Here is a 25,574-nt window from a genome sequence, read left to right on the forward strand (position 1 = left end):
TTTACGTGCCCCTTCCGAGGGCTGGGTGGGGATGTAGGTGGTAATGGAGGTGGTGATTTAGGGATGATTGGGGTGGTTATGGAGAGGGTGGTGATGGAGTGGGATGGAGGGAGTGACGGAGGCGGTGCCCCGAGGCTGGCTACCCCCGCGTACCCGCCGAGTCCCGCAGCGCTCCGGCCGCCGCGGCCGGGCTCCCGCCGCCCTCTCCCGGCCCTTCCCCGCGCTGCAGCCGCCGCCTCCGGCCCTTCCCCGCCCAGCTCCGCCTGTCCCGGAGCGGGGCGGAGGGGCCCGGGGACAGCGCACCCCGATCCCCGGCTGCCAGGCTGCAGACGGCGTGGGACGGGGAACCCCGCGTGGGAGCGGAGCGGGGCAGGTCCCGCACCCCGAAAGGCGCCGGGGAGTGTCGCGCCCGCCCCACGCCCGCGTTTCTGTGACAGTCACGACTTGTTCGCCTTGAACCCCAAGGCACAGCTTGGGATCCCCCTGCGGTCCCTGCGGGATGATTCTCTGCCGGTCGTTTTGGAGACCCGCACTCCTTCTTCTCCCTGTGCCGGCCGGGCACACGCACAGCGCCGGCTATCCGAGACCCCCCGGCACCCCCAGCACCCCAAGATTCCCGGCACTGGGGGTGACTCAAAGCTCCCACTCACCTCGCTGAGCCGTCCAGCACCCGCCGCTGTGTAACCGCACCAAGTCACCGGTCATGGGAGCAGCAGGAAGCAGAAGCCAAGGGCATCCCACGTCCAGAAATGCTCCTGGCACCCCCTCAGCTCCTTTCAGACCCTTTTCTTCTCCCTTTCCTCTGCTGTCGGGCAAGCTTAACATGAGAGTTCATTTTCCCATCTTTCCCATCAAAACTTGACAGGGGAAACTGAGGCACGGGGTCTGGTCTCCTTGCTGGGCGGATGCTGGGGGACGACAGGGAAAATATGGAGCCGCTCAGAAGGGGAAGTCCTGGAGCTTGTGCAGCAGCACGCGACTGTCCCGAGAGAGACCCAAAGGGAAGCAAAAATCCACAGGGGAATTTTGTCTGTGTTTCTGAGGAATTGAGGTGATTTTCCAGAGCAGCTGTGGAGGAGGAACAACCTCTGCTGAAGTGGCTGGTGAGGCTGCAAGAGGAAAACGTGGCTTTGGAGTCCCAGGAAAGGAAAGCAGAGCTGGGAGTGCTGCTGCCTTTTTCCAATCACCCCAGCTGCTCTAATAAAGATATTGCTTCTCCCCATGGTCCTTCCCCTTCTAATCGTGCCTCACGGAGAGGCATCTCTCAGCAAGGCAGGGAGATAAGTGGTGCAGAGACCTGAGACTTCCCACCAGCGACCTTCAACAGAGCTGCTCTGCTCAGGAGGGAAGATAAAGCCCAGATGGTTTTAGTGCTGCTTTGAATCCTTTTTTATAGCCTGAAAGTGAAAGTCTGGAGGTGATAGGGAAAACCCTCGGTGAACTGAAAACCTCTGACACAAGCAGAAAATTGCCAAGTCCTGAGCAGCTGTGCAGGGAACTGGGGGCCTCTACGGGCAGGGAGTGGACTACAACCTATGGCAGAGGTCAGGGACAGCAGGATTTCTGCGATGGGGACCTCTAAAATGGTCGCCAGTGCCTTGATTGCTAAAGTACACGCATGGCTGTGGAGCAGAGCAGGGGGATGAAGAAACTGGAGGAAAGGGACAGAGATAAGGAGAGCAAATCCTTGACGCCGGTATTTGCTGTGGCATGGTGAGGACAGCGGCACTGCCAGGGTGGTCCTGTGAGCCTGGAAGGCCAGCCAAGAGCAGAAGTCAGACTGGAGGCTTGTCCCCACTCAACTCCTTCTATCCCTCTGCACTGAGACCGTCCCACACTTGGCTGTGGCCCAAGGATATGGCTGCAAGGTCAGGAGAGCAGCCAGGACTTGCAGCCTGGTCCCCTGCAGCATCTCCGACCCACTCAGGACCAGCTATGTCCTGCCACCAACCCTCTTTGTGGGGCTTGTGTTGTCCACCTTATCCACCAACCTCTGTCCGTTCCCTGCCAGATGCTCCCAGAATCTCAAATCCTTTGCCTCCAAAATGTGATCAAAAATTCAACGTTGTGCAGCCACTTTCAGCACTACATTCCTGGGTTTCCCACACATGAGTACGTCCATGTGCACATCCCTGTGTACATCCATACATTCATCCCGGGATGTGCACTTCCCCTGCATCCTCCAACGCGTGTCCTCATCTCTCCCCCCATTCCCCCCTCGCTCTTCCCGGTTCTACCTGGCCCTCAGTCCCGGTGCCCGGAGCTGTGACCTGCCGCGGGCTTTGGGCCGAGCCAGGAGCTCCCAGCTCCGCGGCCGAGCTCCGGAGCGCTTTTCCAGCTCCTCCCTCCCGGCCGCGGCCGCGGGGATGGGCGGTGGCGGAGGCGGGCGGGAGCAGCGCTCCGCCCGCGGGGCCGGGCCGGGCCGGGGCGGTGTGAGCCGAGGACAAAGGTGACCGTGCAGGAGCGGGGCCCCAAAGCCCCCTCACACCATCCGACCCCGGATCCAGCGCTCCCGCGGCCACCACGGCCACGAGCGTGTCCTTGATGCTGGTGACCGCCGCAGACCGAAGGTAGAGTCCAGGTGGGTGGGAAGCCTGGGACGGCGAGGCCACCAGCGATTAGGGGACAAGAGGAGCGGTGGCCTTGCCCGGGTGGGAGGGTTTGTGGCCACGGTTCTCTGGAGCGGCAGCCGGATCCACGGAGCCGGCCAAAACCCTCCCTGTGCGCCGTGGGGAGGAGCGGCGCGACACGGAAAACACGGCGCCGGCGGGAAGGTCACCTGTGCCAGGTGACGTGGGGCACCGGATAAGCCCTGCCTGGGGCTCCTCAGTGGGAAAACACTTTGCTGGGGAGGGGAACCTCGTCCCCAGCGAGCCCTGGGGAACCACAGGTCACCCGGCATCCGCTGGACTCAGCACCTTGTCTGGGAGCGGGCTTATCCCAACTATCCCGGCGTTGTTTATTCACCGGCTCCATTTCCTGGGCGCCAGCGCTGCTGCCAGCAGGAACAAAAAGCCGATGGTTCATTTCCATGCAATTAACGCGCAGCGCTGAGCACCCTCTGTCCCCGCAGGGCGCGGAGCCATGAAGCTGAACGAGCGGAGCTTGGCCTTCTACGCCACCTGCGACTCCCCGGCCGACAACGCCGGGTTCCTCTACAAGCGTGGCGAGCGGCACACGGCCTATCACCGCCGCTGGTTCGTGCTCAAGGGCAACATGCTCTTCTACTTCGAGGAACGGGACAGCCGGGAGCCGGTGGGCGTCATCGTGCTGGAGGGCTGCAACGTGGAGCTCTGCGATTCAGCCGAGGGGTTCACCTTCGCCATCCGCTTCGGTGGCACCAAGTCCCGCACCTACGTGCTGGCAGCGGAGAGCCAGGCGGCCATGGAGTCATGGGTGAAGTCGCTGTCCCGAGCCAGCTTTGACTACATGCGGCTGGTGGTGCGGGAGCTGGAGAAGCAGCTGCAGGAAATGCGCCAGGGTCTGGCTGGGGGATGTGGGGGCTCCCAGGAGCCTCCCGGCCCCTGGAAGCCGAAGCCGTCGGGGCTGGAGCAGTCCCGGGAGCGGCTGCCGGCTCTGCCTGCCATCCTGCCGAAGGAGAACGGCTGTGCGGTGTGGAACAACGTGCTGGGAGCGGACCAGGCACCCGACACCTCTGGCTGTGGTGGGCACGACGAGGAGGAGAACCCGCGGCCGCCGCCGCTGCCGCCGCGCAGGCAGGTGTCGAACGGCGAGGCTGCGAGCGCCGGGGCGGCCGTGGCGGAGAGCCCGTCCACCTTCTGCCGGCTCCACGAGCAGTACAGCCGGGAGATGGCCCGGCTGCGGCAGGACTGGCAGCAGAGGCAGCGTGGCCCCCGGCCCTGAGTGGTGGCGGAGGCCTGGGAACCTAGCAGGACCAGGGGCAGGGTGGATGTGGTCATCCTTGGTGCTGGCCCAGTCCCCTCCTCACCCCAGGGTGTGCAGACCTGGCCGAGGTGGTGATGGACACCTGCTGGTGGTGCCAACGAGGGCTCGGCACCAAGGGACACCAGTGCTGCTCTGTGATGGTGAAACGGGCACCACAAGACTGCACCCTCCAGCCGTGCCCCCATGTGGGTGTGGGGCGCTCCACTCAGCACAAGCGAACTACAAACCGCTCACTCACTGAGGCCTCCTGGGAATCGACCGCTGCTCTGGCTCTGCTGGGGCCTCTTGATGCTCTTACAGTGGGATCACGCATTGACAACTCTTGGAGGAGGATTTTGATGGGATCTCGCCTGCCTGAGTGCCTGTGTGGGTGTTCCACAATGGAGAGCCTGCTACTGACTTCCCCTCCTGGCCTGGCACAAGGCTGAGGTTGGCTGAGCTCTGACAGATCCCTCTGCTCCAGCAGGATGTGGTTTGTAATGAAAATATCAGTGACTGCAGCCCTTCCTTAACATCAGCAGCAGCTCCGCACGCCTCGGGGAGCTGGTGACACCCAGCCCCAGGCATTACACAGGGAGCAATTGCTGCTTGCAGCCTGGATGGTGAATTTGGGGGGGGTCAGACCCAGGGGGAATGCAGCAGCTGTGGGCACTGCCTTACTGGTGGATATTTTGGGACAGCACGTCATCCCCATGCCAGCTCACTAAGGGGAAGCATCGCTTGTGGTGGCAAATGGGAACATGTGTGTCAGCAGCAGAGCGTGAGGAATGATTCGTGTGTCAAACCGGAGCAAAGCTGGTGTCTCATGCCTGTGTTTGTCTCTTATTTCCCCAACAGACACTCAAGCTGCTGGTCCAAAGGTGGGGTGACCCACCCCAGAGCAGAGGGAGCACTCAGGGTGCCCTGGCTTAGGGTTGGGTGACTCCAGCTCCCTTTGCTCCTTTGGGACAGACACAAGATTTTTCTACAATAAAAGTTGTTTCAGAAATTCCCTCCCATCCATGGTCCTTGTTTGTGCCTTTAAGCCCCCTTGGGGAGGGGGGTCCAGGTGGGAATACTTGATTTTAGTCCTCCTCCTGTCCCCACCACATCTGTGGGGTTGGTCAGGAACTGTCGTCACGTGAGGGGGACGTGGTCAATGCCAGGGTCTTGCAGAGCCCCAGGTCTGCCTGCAGGGATGGGATGAGATGGGATAGTGTCACCCTGGGAGCATCAGGACACCTAGTGCCAGGGTGGTCCCATGGCAGGGACAGATCTTAACCAGGAGAAAATATCTGTCCCCTTATCAGAGCCAGTGTTGGTGCTACACAGGGACCAGGGACTCTGCCCTTGTGAAAGTGGCCAGCACGTCCCCATGTCCCTGCCCACACATCCCACCTGCATGAATGTCCCCAGTTTCTCTTTAACTCGGGGCCTTGCAGGGGCTGGGCAATCACTTCTCAGGGAAACCGAGGCATGAAGCCAGCCAGGGTCACCCGCTCACTGAGAGCCCTGCAGAGCGTGGAGCCTGCTCCTGGCCAGGCACAGCATCCCTCTGTGGAATTTGGCATCTGGAGCAGTGCCAAGGGCAGCCGGGGTGCAGCTGCACCTGGAGCACCCAGATGGTTCACGCGGCTCCGTCCTTTGCTGCAGGGGAAGATTCCGGTTTCCATGGCAGCTGGCCCAGCTTCTCCAGACGCTCAGATACCCATTAAAAATAAGTCCTTCTCAACATGTTAGCTGACAAACAAGCTTTAACAGATATGCAACATATGGATTTATTAATTCATCAGACGCAAACAGCTCTGCCTCGTGTCAGAAGCTGCCAGCTTGCCCAGCGATGGTCGGCTCTGAACAAGAGCCGCGCTGGGGCGCGGTGCCATCGGCGGTGCCATCGGCGGTCAGGGCTTTGGGCAACCTGGTCTAGTGGAAGGTGTCCCTGCCCATGGCAGAGGATTGGAATAAGATGATCCTTAAGGTCTCTTCTAACCCCAACCATTCCGTGAAATGATGGTTTTATGATAAACCAAGCTGAACCTCATGCTGGAGCATGCTGAGCTACCCCAGGGAGGGGAGCAAACCTGCAGCAGGGATGAACACAGGAATTTTGTGGGGCAGGATGACACCCTGAGCTGGACTAACCCCATTTAACACCCTTTTTTTTATCCCCCAGTCACTGGGATAATGAGAGCTCTTGCCACAACCCCAAAGCAAAGCTGTGACTTCTGAGGGTGCCAACACCGGGCACTGGGTGAGTGTGAGAGGAGTTCCCATTCCACCACCTCCGGACAAAACACACCTCAAGGCCAGAGTCGTATCCAACTTCTGTATTTAGTGGCTCTTTACAGAACTTGTTCCTTCCAAAATTGTTAAACAAAGTTCATCGATCTCATAGAAACTTTTGAAGTACAGAACATGAGCCTAACAAAAATGTGATCAGTGTGTCCCGTTGGCTTTCATACAACAGGATTGCCATGCTCAGGACTATCCTAAGTGCTTCCTCAAATCCCGTTCCACTAAAGCTCCCTCTAGCACACAACGGAGAAGGCAGTCAGTGGTCACACCTCCACCTTCCACAGCGTGGTGGCAGGGAAAGAGCGGCCATGGGCACCCTGTGGCTCGCCAGGGCACGGGAGGCAGGCAAGGAGAACCATGCCCTTGCCCAGCATTGCTCATCCACTCCCAACCCGAGTATAAAAATACCTTCTATTCTGATAAAAACGTCTGCAGTGGAAAATCAGTCAATGCATAGCCTGGGAGCCTGGCAGGGAGCCCTCCCGGGCCTTGGTGGGTGATGGCTGATGCTGTGTGGGCAGGGGACAGGGCAGAGCAGCCCAGCGAGGGCCACTCCACGTCGTTTAAAGGCATTTCGTTAGCAGAGGCCGGCTGGAGGTGGTGGGGTCGGGGAGGTGACGGGGAGCGCACCGGGGTGGTGCCACCACCGAGCTCCTGCGTCTGCACAGGATCAGCCCTGGAAAGCCAAAGCTCAGTGGTGCTTTGCCCAGCTCAGGGCTGAGCTTGCCCAATTCAGGCAGGAGCCTGATACGACATCCCAGGGCTCATCCTGGCATCACCAGCAGCCACCACCTGGGGACACGGCTGCGGGAAGGGGATGCTCCTCCTGCCTGGGCTCTCTCCCTAAAAAGTGCTTCAGCTTCAAGAGCTGGCTGTGATGCTGGAGCAGCCCCGAGCAGGGCTCAGCCTGCGAGTGGGTGGCTCACGGTTTTTGGGTGCTCACCTCAAGCACTGCTGCCCCAGGGGCAAAGCTCGGAGGCTCCATCTTTTCCTTCCCCAAACGGACAGGGAACCGGGATGCCATGGATGTCCATCCCCAGCGAGCTGGTACCATCCTCAAGCATCACACCCAGGTACATCTTCCCATCCCACTCCCAAAATCCCAAGCTCAGGTTGCTTTCTTTGCTTTTGCCTCGTTTTCTCTCTTCCTTTGGGAGCTGGCACGAGCCACACCACGCCAGGTGGGAGCTGGCACCGGCCGCCGGCTGGAGGAAGCGCGAGGGACGGCGTTGGGACCATGCTACATCTTGTTCCAGAAGGCTATTGCAGACATTTCTACAACATACACAACCGCACGGGACATTCTGTGTTACAAAGGCTTCCAAAAACATAAACCACCAGAACTAAATACATACTCGATGGCGTCGGGGGGTCACTTTAGAGTCTTCAGGGACTAGGATGCAGTTTCTGGCTGGGGCAGAAGCGATGCAGTGTCTTACAGACAGGTGGAAACTGCAAAAGTTTCTTAAATTTGGTCAGTCTCATAGTGCTTCTTGATGGCTTTGCTCAAAAAGTCTTTTCTGTGGGTTGTTTTTTTTTGTTTATTTGTTTTTAATCTCATCCAGTGGCAAACTACAAGACTTCAGTGTACATTTAATGACACAACTGCTACATCATCTTGATTTTATAGCTATCTTTTAATATCAAAGCAGCTTAAGCTGTTAATAAATTCCAAAGTATCCTTTTATTAAAATATCTAAAAGAGGTCTATAAATATTTTTTGATTTTTTTTTTGTTTGTTTTTCTTTTCTAAAATTGTTCCCAGTTTTTCACATTTAAAACAAAGCCGGAGGTGGGGGGGGAGGGGGCGGCTCCATAGGGGGGGTCTCCCCTTTTCCATGGACGCTCCTCTTCCGTGGCTCTGGCCGCTCGTCACCTCTCGGTGCACACTGCATTTATCAAAATATATATGTATGTGTGGGGCTGTATATATATATTTAGGGCAGCGGGGGGCTCAGAACTCCCACTCGAGGGCTTCCTCGCGGTTGGCAGCCCGCTCCAGGCGGTGGATGATGTTGTTGAGGTTGGCCATCTTCTCGTGGCGCCGCTGGACGCTGGTGCTGAGCCGGGGGCCAGGAGCCGGTGGAAGCGCTGGCGAGACCGGCCCGGCAGAGGTTGCTCCTGGTGAGGCTGAGCCGGTGAGGCCGGGCGAGGAAGCTGCCGAGGGTGATGTTGGGGACACCTCCAAGCTGCAACGGGATGACCCCGCAGAGGACTGGGAGCTGTCGGGGTGTGGCGGTGGCGGCGGTGGGGGTCCCTCGGCGGTGGCACCGGCGCGGCCTCCCCGCCGTGGGAGGCTGCCGGCGCTGGGGGCGGCGGCGTGGGGGGCTGCCCCCCGCTCCTCCTGGGGGGGTCCGGTCCCTTCGGCCGCTCCGGCCGGGCTGCGTGAGTCCCGCCGGCGGCTCCAGCCGCCCAGATCCCCCTGCTCCTCCTTCACCTTCAAGGGCACAGCGGCGCAGGGGGGCTCGCCCCCCACGAACACGGGTTTGTGATCCTCAGCGTCTGAATCGGGGCTGTGGGGGTCCCGGCGCCCGGGGATGGCCGTCCCGCCACTCTGCTCCGGGTCCGTGTCATTGTCCTGCGCACCCTCCACCAGCATCTCCCGGCGCATCCGTGACCTGTGGGACACAAGCACGGAGGGGTGGCAACAACCATCCATTGCCCCATGCCGTGGCCACCGCACGTCTCCAGCCAGAAAAATGGGACAAGAGTCCACTACGGTACCACCCAGGGATGAAACCTGTGCTGCTCCCCAGGGTGGGGCTGCTGTGGGGATGGATCCCATGTTGCAGAGCAGCCTCTGTAAGGCTTTCTCTCCCCCATTGTGGAGCTCCCGCTCTGGGATGAGCAGGTGGACAAGAGCATGGTAACCTCTTTAGGTGCTCAACATGCCTTGGTCAAGGTAGCCAACACCACCCACCAGCCTGGGGTGCACCTGGGGACCTCCAGTGGGTGTACACCTCCCATCTAGGGAAGAGCAACCAGGAAGGCTGGAAGGGGAACAGTGACACCCCCTCCATGGCACAGCACCATCAGTCCCCCAAAACCTGGGAGTTATAAGTTGTAAGTACCTGTAGTTGTGGAACCAGTTGATGACGGTGTTGGTCTTGAGGTTGAGCTGGAAGGAGAGCAGCTCGATGGTCTGCTGGGAGGGGTATGGCTCCAGCTGGTAGGCTTTCTTTAGGGCTTCCTTCTCCTCCGGCGCCAGCACCACCCGCGGCTTCTTGATCTGCAGCAGGCTGAGGTCCTGCGGCGGCACGCTGGGGCTGGCGCACTCGGAGCGGGCGCTGGGGGACTCGCTGTCCGAGCTGGCGCTCATCAGCCCATACCGGCGCTTCAGGTAGGCTGCGGGAGAGGACACCCAGCTGGCACCGCTCGCCCCCCAGCCCGGGACCCCCCTCGGCCAGCACCCCACTCCCAGCAGGGCCGTGCCACCCCGTCCCTCACCCTTCTTCTCCAGCTTCTTCATGTCGCGCAGCTTCTCCACGTTGTGGGGGTCGTTGAGCCAGAGCTGCATCCGGACGAAGGGCTCCCTCCCCTTCAGGCTCAGCTTGTGCCACGGCTTGGGCCTGGAGAGGAGATCGGACACCGAGCCCTGCGTCAGGCCCAGGATGCTCTCCCCAAACAGCCGCTGGCCTGGCGGAGGAGAAGCAGAGGTGGTTAGAGGGAGTAGAGCAGCGGGACGGGCGCTGCAGTCCCCCTGCAGGGCAGGTGCGCCCCATTTCCCAGCCAGCATCCTCCCGGAATTCCCTTGAGCACCCACAGAAAAACATCGGGGGGTGGGGAAAGATTGCATCTACAGCAATTGGGGTGCTGGATCCAGCAGCTCCCAAAAACCTGGGCGGAGAGAGGGTCCGTACCTAAATTGTTGTCCGTCAAGACCTCCTTGACCTTCTTGGTGATGGAGTAGGTGTCCAGCTCGGGGGACATGGCGACGATCTCCTGGATGCCCATGGGTCCCTGGCTGTTGGGATACGTCTTCCCGCCCAGCGCAGGCGTCGAGCGGCTCTCGGGCTGCTGGTTTTCTTTGCTGCTCTCCAAGGCCAGGGTGAGGGGCTCCTGGCAGCCCTTCTCATGCTCAGCAGGGCTGGGGGGCGGCGAGGGGGACGGCTGGGGCTCCACCGGGCTGGCTGTGTGACACCGGGGCAGAGGGGTCAGCAGGGATGGCGGGAGGGGACCGTGTGGGGGCCCAGCAGGAGCAGGAGGGTCATTTGGGGGATGCCTGTGGCTTTGCCCTCTGGGGAGGGGGATACCAGCCAAGCCTCTCCAGTGGCTACGGCAAAGCGGGAGGTGGTGGTGGAATAATTAAAGAGAGAAAACACCACTTATATAATAAAAAAAAAATTCCAGTTACTGCTTTATGTCAGGCACAAAGCCCAAGATTTTTTATGTGGCTTTCCTTTAATTTTTGTGTTAAATGAAGTGGGTTGGGGATGAAAGGGGCTTCCCAGGATCAGGGTATTGGCGTTGAAAGTGGCAGGGACAGCTCTTCCCAGTGCTGGGGTGGGAGCAGGACAAACTCACCAGGATGCGGGGGATGGACACAGAAGTGGTGGGGGCACTGATGGCACATGGGGACCATGGGGACAGTGGTGTCACTTACCCTGGGAGGGTGTGGGCTGCTGGCTGATCCCCTGGCCCAGCTGGTCCGTCAGCCAGAGCTGCATGCGGATGAAGGGTTCCCGTCCCTTCTGCGTCAGCTTGCTCCACGGTTTGGGCCGCGACAGCATGTCACTCACGCTGCCCTGGGACAGTCCCAGCACCTGGGCACCACGCAGGTGTCACCTGCCGAAGGTGGGGTGCACTCCCCCCGGTGCTGGGAAGCTGCCTGCCCTCCACCCCCATGTCAGGGGAGGGGGAGCAGCATGCCACCCACTGCCACCCCTGCCCCACGGCATGTCTGGAGCCTTTGTCCCCAGCCCTGATTGCTGATGGTGGGTCCTCTTGGGATACCCGATGGGGTGGGAGGCTGGTCCCCGCAGGGCTCCGCTCAGGGGACTGGGCATTCTTGGTGGGAAGTGCCACTGACCAATTGGTGTTGGCCACTGGGAGACTGCTTGGGGTTGGGTCAGACCCTGAGGACTCAGAGTCCTCCAAGGGGAAAGAGACCAGGGAAAAGGAAGACTCTGGAAGGAGCTGGTGAAGGCCATCAATGAGCCCCAGGCTCTGGGTCACGGAGCAGAGGGGACAGCAGACCCCCCTTCTCCAGGCTGGTACCTTCTCTCCGAAGATCCTCTGGCAGATGCCGTTCTTGGCCAACTTCTCCTTGACCTGCCGGGTCAGCTCCAGCGTGTCCACCTCCCTGTACATGTACATCTCGTACTGCTCCGGCGTCAGCGGTGGCACCGTTGGTTTCAGGGTCCGTGGCACGTACGTGGGGTAGTAGGACAGACGCCCACCAGCCGCCGGCTCCGCGCCGGCTCCCTCCGCCTTCATCTCCGACAGCCGGTGGGGCTCCTCATCTGCTGGCGGCAGCTCGTCCTCGTTGGTGCCGCCCTCGCTGGGCTCGCCCCGCGGCCAGCCCCGGCCGTTGGCCATGCTGGAGTAGCTCGAGGAGGAGGAAGACAGCGAAGGCGACACGGAGGTGTAGGGCCGGCTGAGCAGGCTTCGCTCTGACGCCCAGTGCTGGTCGAAGTAGGAGCCAGCGTCGCCGATCTCCGACTTCACCTTCCGAATGATGCTCTGGACAAAGGCAGCAGGGGAGAGCACGGCCAGGGGCGTCTGGGGGGGGCCAGGGCTGGCCCCGCTGCTCTCCTCCTGCTTGACATAGGCGGGGGTGATGTTCTGGCTGACGGTGGCCAGAGTGGAGCGCTCAGCCGGCGCCGTGTCCCCCCCGCGCCCGCTGGCCCCCGACTCCATGTCCAGCAGCGCCTGCTGCTGCGCCTGCATCTCCCGCCGCGCCTGCTCCAGGATGCTCTTGATGGCGTCCTCTGAGCTGCTGCCTCCTGCCCCGTTGGCCACTGCCTGCAAAGCTGACGGCGTTTTGGGCTCCCCTGCAGAGAAAAGGGGTGAGGGAGTCCCGAGGAGCAGCACGTGTCGTTTACTGTGTGGCCGTAATTCAGTGTGGGAGAAAAGGGGTTTATCCCACTCTGGTTTGGACCAGCAGCACCCACAATGCAAAAGCTTCAACACCCTGACTCAAAGCCAACCTCTTTTTGATGATTGCAAAATAAACCCCATTACCAACAACGCAATAGACAAACATGTTTGTTTTCCCTGTCTGTTTTTCCACCGTTCCCGTCTAATTTAATTCTCCGGAATTCTGCTTTCTCAGCAGACTACCTGTTTTAATGTATTTCATTTCTTGTAATTGACTGTGAGAGCAGCTGCTTTAATGATTCCTCATGCCAGATGGATCCTGAATCCTCATTTAAGCATCTGGTTTGGGGCAGGGGGGAGGAAAAGAATGCTTCCAAAGTTTTGGAAAGGCCAGATCAGAACTTCGCTGCACGGGGACTCTTCCATCCCATATGGTACTTCTTTCCAACATGCCCCAAAAAATTCTCCATGGATGTCAGTGGGTGAAATACCCCCAAAAAGCCCATTTTTGGGATGGGACCCACAGCCACAGAACACCCAGCCACTGGCGCCCCTTTGGCTGCTGCTACCACAGGGCAGAGCAGGGACTCAGGCACCTCTGGTGACACCCACTCTCATGCTGGCACCTACCTCCCTTCTGCGACTCAATCTCCTTCTTCGCCTGCTCCAGGATGCTTTTGATGGCGTCGTCGGAGCCGGTCTCTGGTGTCCTGATCCGCGGCGTGATGCTACCTGATCAAAGAGGCAGGATAACAGCTTTGTCACCGGCGCTGGTTTTACAAGCTCTGCTTGTATGTCAGGAAGTATTTACTGCTCCTCATGTTCGGTTATTTTTAGGGATGCTGGTTTGAAGACGAATGTCACTCCCGATTAGTCACTACCAGAGCGCAGGGAGCCCTGGTAGCCCTGGCTGCCAGCTCCAGCATCTCCCAGCACTTTGCTCGCCCCATCCAAGGGCAGCCACTCTCCACCAGGAGCAGAGACACAGGCAGAGGGACCACGTCCCCATCCCCGGCACTGTGCCCTCCTGGCTGTGCAGAAGCATTAATGATGGATCAGATCCAGGGGATAAATCAGAGCCCTCCGGGCTGGAACCAGCAGGAGCATGGACCATGGATGTGCATTGTCCAGTCCTGGTGCCACCACAGGGACTGCAGTGACCAGCTGCCGCTGCTGAGGTCCCCAGAGATGGGAGTCACCATTCAGTGGCAGTGCCAACACTGCACTGAGGTTCCGCAGCACTAAAACTTCATTATTTTAACGAAATATTCCCGAGCACATTGATTCATACGGCACAGAACAGCCTGATGAATAATTAAATGGCACTTGTCAGAATAAATGAGTAAAGCACGTCCAGGGATGCAGCTTCCACAGCAATGGGTTGTTGTTAATTGCTGCCGTTTGCCGGGGCTCATCCCACCCGGCAGCCGGCTCCGTCCCACCAGGGAAAATCCCACCAGGGAAAAGTGCCACGGGCAGGACCAGCGTCCCAGCCCATCTCGCCAGCACATCAGGCGAGTCCCCCTGCCGTGGCATGGGGCACCCTGGAGTGCTTCCAGGGTGAACTGGGGTGCACTGGGAGGGGATCCCACAGCATCACTTGCAGCATCCTGGGACAGGACCCATTGGCCGGGGCCACCCCAACCACTCACCTCTCTGGCGCACCTGGATAGTCCTCAGGGCCAGCACGTTCTGCTCGTCGGAGAGGAACTGCTTCATCTTGATGAACGGCTCCTTGCCCTTCACCGTCAGCTTGTGCCAGGGCTTGGGCCGCGCCAGGATCTCGCTGACGGAGCCCTGTGACAGCCCCAGCACGTAGTGCCCGAAGACCCTCTGCCCGATGTTGTGCTTCAGCAGCTGCTCCTTCACCTGGAAGGCGATTTCGGCCGTGTCCAGCTGCTCCTCCTCGGCGGAGCTGCCGGCGCTGCCCTCGGAGGGTTCGCCGGGCGGGCTGGTGGCACTGGCGGCTGGCACGGGGACGGGGTGCTGGGTGCTGCTTTTGGCCCCGAAGAAGGAGGAGGGGAAGGGTGGTCCCCCGCTGCTGCTGTCGCTCTTGTAGCTGGGCAGCGGGAGGTGTGGGGCCTTGGGGTCCCCTGAAAGCCGCTCACCCCCCGGGAAGGGGGACAGCGAGAAAGTCCGGGGACCATCGGGGGCCACGCCGGGGCCAGGCAGTGGTGGGAGGGGAGTGGGGGATGCGGGGTCATCGGCTGGGGCGTGATGAGGGGATGGGTACGGCTGCTCCATGCCCAGAGGATCCTTCCCCGACTCGTCTTCAGAGTGATCCTCCTCTAGAGATGAAGGAGAGAGAGGGAGACACACTAGAGTCCCCCTGGCCATGGCTCCGGCACAGCCCCGCAGCCAAACAGCTCCTGCCTCAGTTTCCCCAGGTGACATTCCACCCCCTGTCCTTCCCCCACCACAGTCAGAGCAGGATCTGTCCATGCCACCCACACTCCCATGGATGTTCCCAGCAGGATGCCACAGAATCCAGGGTCCCTACCAGTGTTGGCCAGCAGGCTGGGCTTCTCCAGCAGGTACTTCTGGGAGGGGTAGAAAGCCTCCTTCCCCAGCAGCAGGGCCTCCTCCGCCTTTGAGATGCTCTGCAAGGAGCCAAGCCGAGATGGGGACAGGCGGCGGAGGCACCGGCGGCAGGGCTGGCACAGCCCGGCCAGCGCCTCGGAACGCACCGCGGCACTTGCCTGGGGGAGGCTGCAGCCGGCAGAAGCCACCTTCATCGCCTTCAGGATGCTGGGAGAGAGACAAGGGGGTGACACAGTGGCCGTGGCCGAATGTCATGGCTGTGGGAGCGTGCCGCGCGTGCCAGCGGCACCTGGCCAGCCAGGATAGCGGCAAGGAGCCACCAGCCGTGGGTGCTGGCCAAGCCATACCTCAGCTCTGTTTTGATCTCCTCGTAGTCCGCCTGTGCCTGCAGCTTCTCCTCCAGCTTCTGTGGAGCAGAGGAGGGCAGTTCTCGCAGCTGGCTGCCAGTGGACACCCGGCACAGCCGGACCCTCATCCCCCATCCCCAACATGCCCCAAGCCCCAGTGGGCACACCTCGATGGCCTCGTTCTTGGCAGCCAGCTGCCCCTCCAGCTCGGCGATCTGGTTGGCAGAGGACTCCTCCAGTTCCTGCAGCGAGCTCTGGAGGTGCTGGACGTCCTTCAGGAGCCGCAGGATCTCCCGGTCCTTGGCAGCCAGAGCTGCCTCCAACCTTGACCCTGAGCACATGGAATAGTTCACTTTGTCCTGCCAGGAGAGGGGACACTGTCAGCTCCCGGCCGCCCAACGTGGGGACAAGGGCCACCCTCCCCATCGGACATGTCCCCATAGGAAGCAGGTGAGCCCAGGGCTCAGCCCGGTGCAAGGGGGACCCTGGTGACGGAGCCCTGGGCAGGGACAGATCTTCCTGCTGCCCTTAAAGGTCTCCCAGGTGCATTTCGGTGCTGTGGGGGTGCATGTCCCCTTCTCCGTGGGAGGCTGAAGGGCACAGCCAGAGCCACCACTTCAGGGTAGAAACATTCCTCAGGAATTTTGGGCTTGCTCCCCAACATGGTGGGTGCTCCTGAACACAGAAATGTGCTCCTTCATCAGTGGGGTGCTCTCAAGTGCAATGGGACATTCCTGGCTGTGACAGATGCTGCTAGACATAATGGAGTGCTCCTGGCCCTGAGGGATGCTCCTGGCCCCAGGGATGCTCTCACCCCCGTGGTGCCCGTCGGGGAGCAGCAGGCCAGGCGCAGGGAGCTGTTGACAGCTGCCAGCTGCTCCCGCAAACTCTCCACTTCCCTCTGCGCCGCCTCCGCCCGCTGCAAGAGAACAAAACAGGAACAGACCGGGCACTGTGGCTCATCCCACCCCACATGGGGTCCAGGATCTGCCCCAATCCGTACCTCTCCTGAGCATCCTGCTCCCACCTCTGGCATCAGAAACCCAGCCCAGGTATTTAAGCTCCCCCCATGTATTTAAGGTCCCCGTGTCCTAACACGGTTCCCGATCCTGATCCCTGGGCACAGCTCCAGGACACTGCCTTTTTCCACCCAAAAGGATGGTTTTGTTTATACACAAATTGTTCTTTAAGCCTCTTTTATTATCCACGTGCATTTATTTGCATACCTCCATTCTCAGAATCAAACAAAACTAATTAACAGGAATGGGCAGGACCAGGAGTGATTACACTGGAATCTAACACTGGAGCAGTGTGGGTTGTGCCCTAAAACACCCGGGAGAGGCTGGAGGTGACGAGTGCCAGCTCCAGCAGCCAAACAGAGCCTGGCAGAATCCCAAACACACCCTTGACCCCACACATGGGGCAGGGGGTCCCACCAGGGGGAGGACACCCGAGCTCTCCTTTGTAGGGATTCCCAGTCCTGCTGCCTGGCAACTCCATCCTGGCTTTGGGGACAGACATCAAGGGCACACAGGTGCTCGGGGTGGGTGCCGCATCCCGGGCTCTGCGGGGCCAACCCCATCAGCTCCTGCAAAGTCAGCTCCTGGCTCACCTGGTTGGCTTTTTCAAGGTTGGTCATGATCATGGCGACTTCGTCTGCCCTGTGAGAGGAAACAAGACCAGGGCACCTTTAGGGATAAGGACTCTGCTGTTGGAAATGATACAACTTTTACATTCTTTTGTCACTTCAGTCCGCGGCTTGTTCGCCTTTGCCCAGGGGGAGGGGAATTGAAGTTTCTCTTCAAAAGACTGTTCACCGGGGAACAATTGGGAGAAGGCAGGAGATACACAGGAGATAAGCGAACATTAACAAACATTACCCCCCTGGTGGGTCGGAGACACCTGGTCTGGGAAAAGATCGATAAGAGAACCAAACAATGAGGACCCAATTAGCATCGAAGCAGAAGGGATCAATAACTGATAGGAGATTGAATACAAAGAATTGTGTAATTTAAGACCAATGAATGTGAATTTCTGCGGGGTTTTTTGTATAAGTACGTGAAAGGTCTGGTAGAGAACCACGTGTGATGGAATGATTTTCACTGCACAACCCGGGGCGTGTGTGGATGAAATCATTTCTACTGCACATCCTGGCTAGAATCTAGTAACACCTTGGTTCCCCAACACTTAAAAGATGCTGTTGGAGAGTTTCTGTTTCTCCCGCAGTTTTGGTGACGACTCAGGATGCTCCTGCAGTGGCCTGAAGTATCTCAGCTCCTCAAGCAGCACCACGGGGACGTCCCAGTGCTGCCCAAAGGGGCTCAGCTCAGCTTTGAGCACGACCCAGCTCTGCTGGGAGCTTACTTGGATGCAGCTTCCTCATCGTATTTACAGCGCAGCTCCAGCAGCTCCGTCTGGGTGGCCTTCAGCGCTGGCAAAAGGAAGAGGAGGGTGAGCTCTGGGGTGGGGGCTTGGCCGCCCATGGTCAGCAGCCCCTGTCCCGGCCCTACTACCTGCGTGGAGCACTTTGATCTTCTCCTCTGCCTCCCCCAGCCGAGTGGCCAAGGTGACCTGAGCTTCCTGCAGGCCCCTGCAAGAGACGGGCACCAGGGATGTACCGGGGGGCACCGCGGGCATGCCAACCCCACAGCCCCCCCAAAATCACACAGAGACCCCTCACAGATTCCCTTCCTCCACCCCATCACTCACTGAAGCCAGGAAAGGCCCACCAGTGGATACCAGGATGTGTTCAAGCCATGTTACCCCTCAATGTTAAGGGGTTTATTGCCAAGTGTAAAAAAATTCACTTTGGGCTGAAAACGGTCCCTGATCCCTGAAGCTGAAACCCCTCTGAGGGGGGGATGACAGCCCACCCCCACCTGTAATTAACTGGAGGAGGGGGAAGCAATCAGGGAAAAGTTATTCTGCATTATTTATAGCCTGCACTTGCCAGGAACTTACTCGCAGAGATCTGCAATTTAGGGTTTAAAGATTCTTCATTTGTTTCCCGGTGCAGCGTGTTAAGGAATAACAATGAAGGCACCGAGAAGGCCGGGAGCCTCCAAATTAAAAGGTCATCTAATGAGGTTCATCCAGCGGCCTGGATTCAACCCACGAGTTCCAGCAAAGCCATGTGCCAGGGAGACAGAGCAAGGGGACGGCAGGAGGGACCTGTCCCGGCTCTGCCCGCTCATGCTGCTTCCCCAAAACCACCTGGGACTGGGGATGGACAGACAGACGGACACCGGGAGTGTCTGAGACGGTGTCAGGTTTCTGAGCAGGATGTGACCGGCTCCCAACCGGACAGCAAAGGGAAGGAGAAGGAGGATGGACAGACACCCCCGTGCAGGAGCGGGGACAGAGCCACGTGTCCCCACAGCACCCCAAGACGACCCCATTCCCGGCACTCACGTACTTTTGCTTCTCTGCCTCATTTCTCTGCAGCGAGGTCTCTGTGCTCGCCGCTTTGCCGTCGAGGCCGGGGAGCGGGGGCTCGGCTGCCGGCGACTTCCCGTCCCTGCGCTCTGCGGGGGGACACAGTCACACGGCTGCGGAGGGGACACAGCGGTGGCCAGGCGGCAGGTCCTGGCCCTGGGACACACCCTGCATTCCAGGGAGGCTCAGAGGCGGCACACGGGGAGCCCCGGCTGCCACCGTTCAGCCAGCGGGGCGGTACCTTTGGTGCTGACGAGCTCCGTGTGCTTCTTCCAGGGGCGGCTGAGATCCTTCAGCGGCGGCGGCTCGGGCTCGAGGCGCTGGAGCTGCTGCAGCCGATCCTCCAGGCTCCGGGCAGCCTCCAGCACAGGAGCGGGGTCTGCGGGATGCGGGATGCACGGTGAGCCAACAGGGATGGCCTCCACCGGCCCTCTCGCACCTCCCCATGCCGGGGGGGACACCCCGGGTCCTGCCTTTCCAGGTGCTGTGGGGACACCCCGGGTCCTGCCATTCCCGGAGCCATGGGGACACGCCACGTCCTGCCGTTCCAGGTGCCATGGGGTTATCCCTGGGGTCCTGCCTTTCACTGCCAGCCCCGAGGCACAAAGGGACGGGCAGGGGGCACGGGGGCATCGCCTCCCGGCGTGAGCCGGTGGCACCCACGGCACCGGTGGCTCCGGTGGCTCCGGCAGGGCGGGTTTGGGCGCAGACAATGGAGGTTTGTGCCGAGGTAAGCAGGTGCATCCGGAGCCGTCCGTCTTCCCTCTGTCAGCATTACACCATCATTAGCTAGTGTCTGCTCAGCGGGGTGTGCCATTATGTCTCCCAGGGCTGATGTAATTATACATTGACATAATTAACCCAGCAAGCCCATTAAGCAGGCCAGCTAAAAATTCATCTATAATTATTTGTTGTGTGCATGCTAATGAGTCCATCTGCACTGCCATTGTACAACAAGAACAAATTAATTTACAAGTCTGGATTTTTTAATAAGTTCAAGAAAATGCCTCCTATTGAGCCAGGTTAATACAGGTTTGGGGTGTTACTTTTGTTGGGGTTTTTTTGTAGAAAAGAAGAGGAAAGAAAATAGATTTGAATTCTCCAGGGTCAAAAAGTTAGACAAACAGGGAAGTGGGATGGAGTTGGGCGTACTGCACACGGACGTGTGGCAGGCATCCAAGGGTAAAAGATAATAACAGTGATGGAAAAATATTCCAAAAACTGACTGCCTCCACTCGGAATGGGACACAGAACAGCTCTGCTGCTCAGCAAGTCCCTGGCTGAGACAGAAGCTGTGGTGGGATGAAGGAGGCCATGTCATGGGATTTAGGGGTCAAACACAGCACCAGATGACTTTGGGGTGAACCCACCCAAAAGATGCAGTATTTGGTCCATGCCCACATGGATGCTCCTTGCAAACGAGAAATTCCAAGACATGTCCTCCTCCAAATGGGATTTGGGGGTCTGTCTGCCCCACTGCTGCCCTGCCATCCCACGGCATCACAGCTGGGCCCACCACAGCACCCACGACGCGGTTTTCTCGCAGAATGAGTGACTGCCAGACCAAAAGCCCCTGGAGCATCCTCCTCCACTGGGGATGTTCTCCCTTCTCTCTGCTGGACATCACACAGACCCCACAAATGGATGCAGTAAGACGTTTGTGCCCAAATTCTGGCTATGAGGATCCAGAGGCAAATGCTGAGTGCTGTCGGCTTTGGCACTGAAACAGGGACTTGGCTGCAGCTGGGACCCTCCTGGGATGCTCATGGCATCCCTCCGCTCCTGGCACGTCTCAGCTCAGCATCCACAGGCTGGTTCCCCACCCAAGGGTGAGGGAAGGCAGCGATGCAGCACAGCCCCAACCAGCCAGGATGCTCCCACAGCCATTAATAACCCTCCTAAGTACATGAGTGGACGTAAGGATATGGATAATTAAACCCTGCTCTCTGGGGGCTGCTGGGGTCCCCCCTGCACTCCCCAGCCCTGGGGGTGTTGGCAGGAGGCTCCGTGCTGCCTCTGTGGAGGTAAACTCTGGGACAGGCCCTGTTTGATCCACACCAGCAACTCCTCCCGCCTCCAAGATGAGAAATAATACGGGAAAAATGGGTCTGAGCGATAAAGCTCCAGGGATTTTCCTCAGGTCAGCATTTTCCTTCCCATGAGCTGCAGCCCCACTGCTGAAATACAGCTGGGGTGATCCCCCCGTGTGCTGTTCCCTGTTTGGAGCTTCCAGCCTGGGATGAAGTGGTGGGAGCAAAGCTTTGGGAAAGGAAGAACAAATCTTTGCTTCAATCAGGGCAGCGCAGATGCCAAATTCCCAGCTGGAATAACTGCACTGAGCTAATGCCACACTGCCCATCCACTGGGAAACGCCATCCTCGGCTGTGGGGCCGGCTCTGCCACGTGTGAGGTACTGGGGTGTCATTCCTTGCTCCACGGATCACATCTTCCATTGGGACAGGTTAGTCCCGACGCTCGCCAGCAGCACAGATGGGTGATGGGTGACATGAGGGACACGTGTGCCTAAACAGGACCTTAGGGCACCACACACTCCGGGGCCACAGTGCATCACCCACCAATGGCACAGCCAGCTCCCACAGGAAGGAGTGTGTCCCTGTTCAATCCCCGATCTGTCGCTCCTCACCCACCAGAGATATATTTTATATATACAAATTAAATAAATAAATACTTATAAAAGTGCCACCACTAGCTGGCGTCATTGGCCATCCTTTAGTGGCACCGGCAGTGCTGCAGCAGGATCACAGAATCACGAAATATCCTGAGTTGGAAGGGACCACAAGGATCCAGGAGTCCAACCCCTGGCCCTGCACAGACACCCCAACAATCCCACCCTCTGCATCCCTGGCAGTGCTGTCCAAACGCTCCTGGAGCTCTGGCAGCCTCAGGGCCGTGCCCATTCCCTGGGGAGCCTGGGCAGTGCCCAGCACCCTCTGGGGGAAGAATCTTTCCCTGATATCCAACCTGATCCTCCCTGACACAGCTCCAGCCATTCCCTGGGTCCTGTCCCTGCTCCCAGAGATCGGAGCTGCCCCTGCGCTGCCCCTCGTGAGGATGCTGTGGATTGGGATGAGGGCTCCACTCAGTCTCCTCCGGGCTGAACAAACCAAGTGCCCTCAGCTGCTCCTGACATGGCTCCTCCTCCAGACCCTTCACCATCTCCATGGCCCTCCTTTGGATGCCCACTAACAGGGATGAGGGCAGTGGACAGGGATCCCTCCTGGTGTCCCCAGGGGGAGTGAGGCCGTGGGTCTTTCCCTGTGCTGGAAGGGGTCTGGGCCACCAGCAGACCCACTCCTGGACACCCCTCCTCTGGCCACTGGAGCACCCTGAGACACCCGTGTGATGGCGGGGTGGGTGGGAGGCGTTCTGGGTGCTCCTCACCTTCTCCTAAGCAGGCACAGCTCCAGGGAGCAGCAGTATCCTTGGGGATCACCAGCTCATCCCTGTGCCAGGGCCACCCGACCCAGCCCATGTTCTGTGCTGCTGCCTGGCTCCAGAAGGAGCACGGGGCACCCGTGGTGCACCCATGGGACACCCACAGTACCTCCATGGCATCACCTCTCCACCGGGATGGCTTCTCCTCTGCCACCCCATCCCAACCTGCTCAAGCACATCCACCAGCGCCCTACGAATCCCTCCACGAGTCAAAGTCAGCCTTAAATCAAATCATCCCCAACAACAATGACATTAATTATGCTTTTAACACATTTTACTGCTTCCCCCCCTTCCCTTCACGCCACATCTGTGTGAACAATATCCAAAAGATTTACGGTTTTCTCCCGTAATTACAGACACACAGCCAGCTCACTTATCAAAATACTTGCTGAGCAATCAGGCTCCGTTACAGTCTCTGCCAGAGATTTGTGTTGACAGCAGCCATTCAAAGCAAAAAAATGTCGAATCAGGACTTATGTGGCGCTTGGAAAGTATTCCACAAAGAGTTCGCCTGTCGAGAGACATGTGGACATGGAACAGACGGGGATGAACTGCGGGAGGGAGGATTTGGGGAGCAGGAGGGGAGCAAGAGATGATGCTGTGGAAAGCAGAGAGAGGAGAAGAGGAGGAGGAGGAGTGCAGAGAGCACAGGGAAGCAGTTTTGGGGCGTGCATGTGTGTGCCTCCATGTGCAGGCGTGTGCAGGCGGGAGGAGGTGGCGAGGGAAGATAACTGGGTTCTGGAAACCGAGCTGACATTTGGTTCTCGTAGCACAGGAGAAAATTTAATGAGGACAAAAATATGTCTCCCTAATTCCCCTAAGAAATCATTAAAACATTTTGTTATTCCTAAATGTCTGGAAAATGAATTAGTGGCCCTGCAGGAGCCTTTCTGCACATCTTCAGCCGTTTGCAGCTCTCAGCCCCCGACGTGCCGGGGGACGCTCCGTGCCTGGTGAACACAAACCCCCCCGAAGTGGGGAGCAGCAGGAGGGGGCTCCCAGCCCCTCACCTGTCCCTAGGACCAGCTCTGCCAACACAAACCTCAGTGCTGCCCCGTGCCTCAGTTTCCCCCTCCCAGGACGGCGCGGCGCCCTGGCCACAGGGTGACACGGGCAGGATGTCCCCGTGGCTCGTGCTGCGAGCCGGCGCTCGGCCGTTTCGGTCAACTTACCATCAAACAGACAAGCGGGAATAGCCGCAGTGTTACTACACGGGCTGAGCAAATGTATTCCTTTCCTAACGTCAAGATGCATTTGGCTCAGGGGCTGAAACACAGCGATGGCAAAAGCTGCTTCCTCTCCTCTCTTCGGCTGGGATCTCCAGAGCACCATGCGCCGGCCGCGGTCGGCGACGCCAGCCGTGCCGGGGACGGTGCTGCGGTCCTCGCTGGCTCCTCTGGGCACCGGCGCGCAACTCGTTAGGCAGCCAGGTCGCCACCGCGCTGCTTACCTGGAGCTTCGAGCAATTGCTTGTAAACGCTCAGGAAAGCCGTCTCAGCCTCCTTGCTTCTCTTACTAAGTGCAATCACCTGCGGGGAGAGGGATAAAGGGGTCAGGGATGGGCTTGGAGGAAGGAACCGGCCAAGCCAACGGGACCGGTGCCACCAAAACCGGCACGCGGCTCCGTGTCCGCTGCGTGCCCCGCGCAGCCGCTCGCTGCCTGTGGCTAAACTCCTTGTGCCGCTGCCATGTCACGTCGCCCTAAATCATTGATGTGCTCTGAGTAAATGAAAATTATAATTTAATGTCGGCGCTTAAATAAGAAATAAAGAAGCCTGCCTGTTGTTGTGCCCGCCGGGGCAGATCCAGCGCAAGGCCTTCCCCAGCCACCCTCCCAGGACGGCGCTGGGGGTGGAAGTGATGCTCACACCGAGACTGGGACATGTCCTGTCCCTGTCCCCCTGGGCTATTGGGGTACCGGGGTGCTGGTGACACTCACACCAGCTGCATCCCAATAACCCAACAACATTAATCTGCTGCGTGTTCCCATCCAACATTTATGAGCATGAATCATTTACTCCCTTTAATTTTTCAAGGCACAATGACACCTCAGGGCAGGAGCTGCTGCCCACCAGGTCCCCTTGGTTACCCCTCACATCCAGCCCCACCTGGAGCGGATGGGATGGGGCACCAGTGAGACACGAGGACACAGGCGTCAGGGATGGAAGTGACCCATTCCCAGCTGGAAAATATCCGGCTGGAGGCAAACTGGGCGCTCACACCAGCTAGTGATGGAGAAAGTGGTGCCCACCCAGCAGACACACTATTGTGACAGGGAAATAGTCAATTAAATTGCTCTTAAGCCACCAATGGGCTAATTATGAAACAAAGCCTGAACTTTGGGCCTCAGTCCAGTGGCAGCTCCCACACCGGAGCATCTTTTCCCTCTTCCATGCCAGCAGAGCTCCTGGCTCACCCCACCAGCCCAGGTTGCCATCGCTTGTCATTCCAACCCAAAGCAAACGGCTCATTTGTAATCCAGCAGCCACCTGAGCAAGCCGCCTTCTCCTCTGGAGCTCGCAGGCACTGGAGCACAAAGATCATTTTTCTATTGTTAAAATTGTATAAGCTGGGCTTTTTATAGCGGCTCGTACACAAACCTACTTTCTCAGCACCGCGGCTCCAGCAGAGGAGGAATTTGGGGGCTTTTCTTCAGCATTCTGCAAAAATGCTTGGCTTCAGGGTGCTTTAAAATAATAATAGTAAAGAGGGGAAGGGAGGGAGGAGGCACCAGGAGCTGGCACTGCCTGTGTGCTGGAGCAAGACAGCGCCGTGCCTGCTGAATCTGCCAGTGAGGATGTGGGGACACAGCGGTGCTGGGCTGCTCGCGGCATCAGCCCTGTGTGACCTCCCCACTCCCAAACCCTTTGGCCTGCACAGGAGGGGAGCAGGAGCAGACACAGGGTGATGGGGATGCCTGCACCTGCCCCAGCTGCTCTGCAGAGCTTCATGTCCCCTGAGCTGGCATCAACCAAAGGGTGCAGAGCAAAGATCCAGCCCAAATGTTCTCCATTCCCTCTCCATCACCCGTGCCTGTCCCTGTGCATCCCTAACCTGTGCCAGGGGCAAGGAGCTGGCTCAGACTCCAAACCAAGCTGTTTGCACTGCATTTCATTCCTCAAGTCCCATCACAGAGACAAAGCATTTCTCAAGGGAAACCTTTGAAGCCTTTCCCTCTCCTCAGCAATCCCTACGGAGATCTGAGCATCCCCCTTGGGAACATTGTGGCTCTGGGGTGGGAAGGAGCCTGCAGCATCTCCGTGCCACAGTTCCCTGGACCTTGTCTCTCCTACTGTGGGCTCACCAGGGAGAGACCCAGGTTCCCTCTGGGTTCATGAGAGGGGTGAAGCCACCCTTCAGCCCAAATTCCCAGGGAGCACCCACAGCATCCATTAACTACCACCAGCATCTTAACTGGAGCTGCAGGATCTGCCATTTGCTGGCAAGCCTGTTCCATCAGACAAGGAATCTGGGGCCATTTCACCAGCCCAGCTCCTGCCCTATCCCCTGCGCTGGGCTCCAGCACATTCCGGCCCGTATCGGTGCCAGGGCACCACCAGCATGGGCGAGTGGCAG

General features: G+C 58.9%; 2 protein-coding genes across 10 annotated transcripts in view; one reads left to right on the plus strand and one right to left on the minus strand.

Annotated features, from left to right (window-relative positions):
• Window positions 1-2,415: 2,415 nt before the first annotated feature.
• Window positions 2,416-4,904, plus strand: PHETA1 (PH domain containing endocytic trafficking adaptor 1). Of its 3 annotated transcripts, none has more exons than XM_048323280.1 (2): window positions 2,416-2,581; window positions 3,074-4,904. In XM_048323280.1, exon 2 carries the CDS (start codon window positions 3,085-3,087, stop codon window positions 3,862-3,864), a length of 780 nt encoding a protein of 259 aa, XP_048179237.1. In that variant the 5' UTR covers window positions 2,416-2,581; window positions 3,074-3,084; the 3' UTR covers window positions 3,865-4,904. The 3 variants fall into 3 exon arrangements, with proteins under 3 accessions (XP_048179237.1, XP_048179239.1, XP_048179238.1); XM_048323282.1 differs by having other exon boundaries at window positions 2,416-2,570; XM_048323281.1 differs by having other exon boundaries at window positions 2,416-2,550.
• Window positions 4,905-6,197: 1,293 nt separating this feature from the next.
• CUX2 (cut like homeobox 2) overlaps window positions 6,198-25,574 on the minus strand; it is a 64,303-nt gene continuing 44,926 nt past the window's right edge. For 3 of the 7 annotated variants that reach the window (XM_048322871.1, XM_048322872.1, XM_048322876.1), the window contains exons 2-19: window positions 23,449-23,527; window positions 18,784-18,921; window positions 18,523-18,631; window positions 17,621-17,697; window positions 17,472-17,538; window positions 16,720-16,768; window positions 15,922-16,026; window positions 15,275-15,466; window positions 15,108-15,166; window positions 14,720-14,967; window positions 13,872-14,507; window positions 12,850-12,951; window positions 11,398-12,173; window positions 10,784-10,943; window positions 10,041-10,310; window positions 9,628-9,816; window positions 9,252-9,525; window positions 6,198-8,798 (exon numbers count right to left, since the gene is read on the minus strand). In XM_048322871.1, coding sequence (XP_048178828.1) covers window positions 8,135-8,798; window positions 9,252-9,525; window positions 9,628-9,816; window positions 10,041-10,310; window positions 10,784-10,943; window positions 11,398-12,173; window positions 12,850-12,951; window positions 13,872-14,507; window positions 14,720-14,967; window positions 15,108-15,166; window positions 15,275-15,466; window positions 15,922-16,026; window positions 16,720-16,768; window positions 17,472-17,538; window positions 17,621-17,697; window positions 18,523-18,631; window positions 18,784-18,921; window positions 23,449-23,527 — 4,194 coding nt within the window. In that variant the 3' untranslated portion in view covers window positions 6,198-8,134. Of the gene's footprint in view, window positions 8,799-9,251; window positions 9,526-9,627; window positions 9,817-10,040; window positions 10,311-10,783; window positions 10,944-11,397; window positions 12,174-12,849; window positions 12,952-13,871; window positions 14,508-14,719; window positions 14,968-15,107; window positions 15,167-15,274; window positions 15,467-15,921; window positions 16,027-16,719; window positions 16,769-17,471; window positions 17,539-17,620; window positions 17,698-18,522; window positions 18,632-18,783; window positions 18,922-23,170; window positions 23,531-25,574 lie in introns of those variants that run through there. The other 4 variants (XM_048322875.1, XM_048322873.1, XM_048322874.1 and 1 more) reach the window with 4 other exon arrangements.

This window comes from Corvus hawaiiensis, chromosome 18 (assembly GCF_020740725.1).
Source record: "Corvus hawaiiensis isolate bCorHaw1 chromosome 18, bCorHaw1.pri.cur, whole genome shotgun sequence".
NCBI classification, from domain to species: domain Eukaryota; kingdom Metazoa; phylum Chordata; class Aves; order Passeriformes; family Corvidae; genus Corvus; species Corvus hawaiiensis.

Bases quoted from the DNA above. Each gene is read 5' to 3' on its own strand.
- PHETA1 (XM_048323280.1), top strand. From the start codon at position 3,085: ATGAAGCTGAACGAGCGGAGCTTGGCCTTCTACGCCACCTGCGACTCC.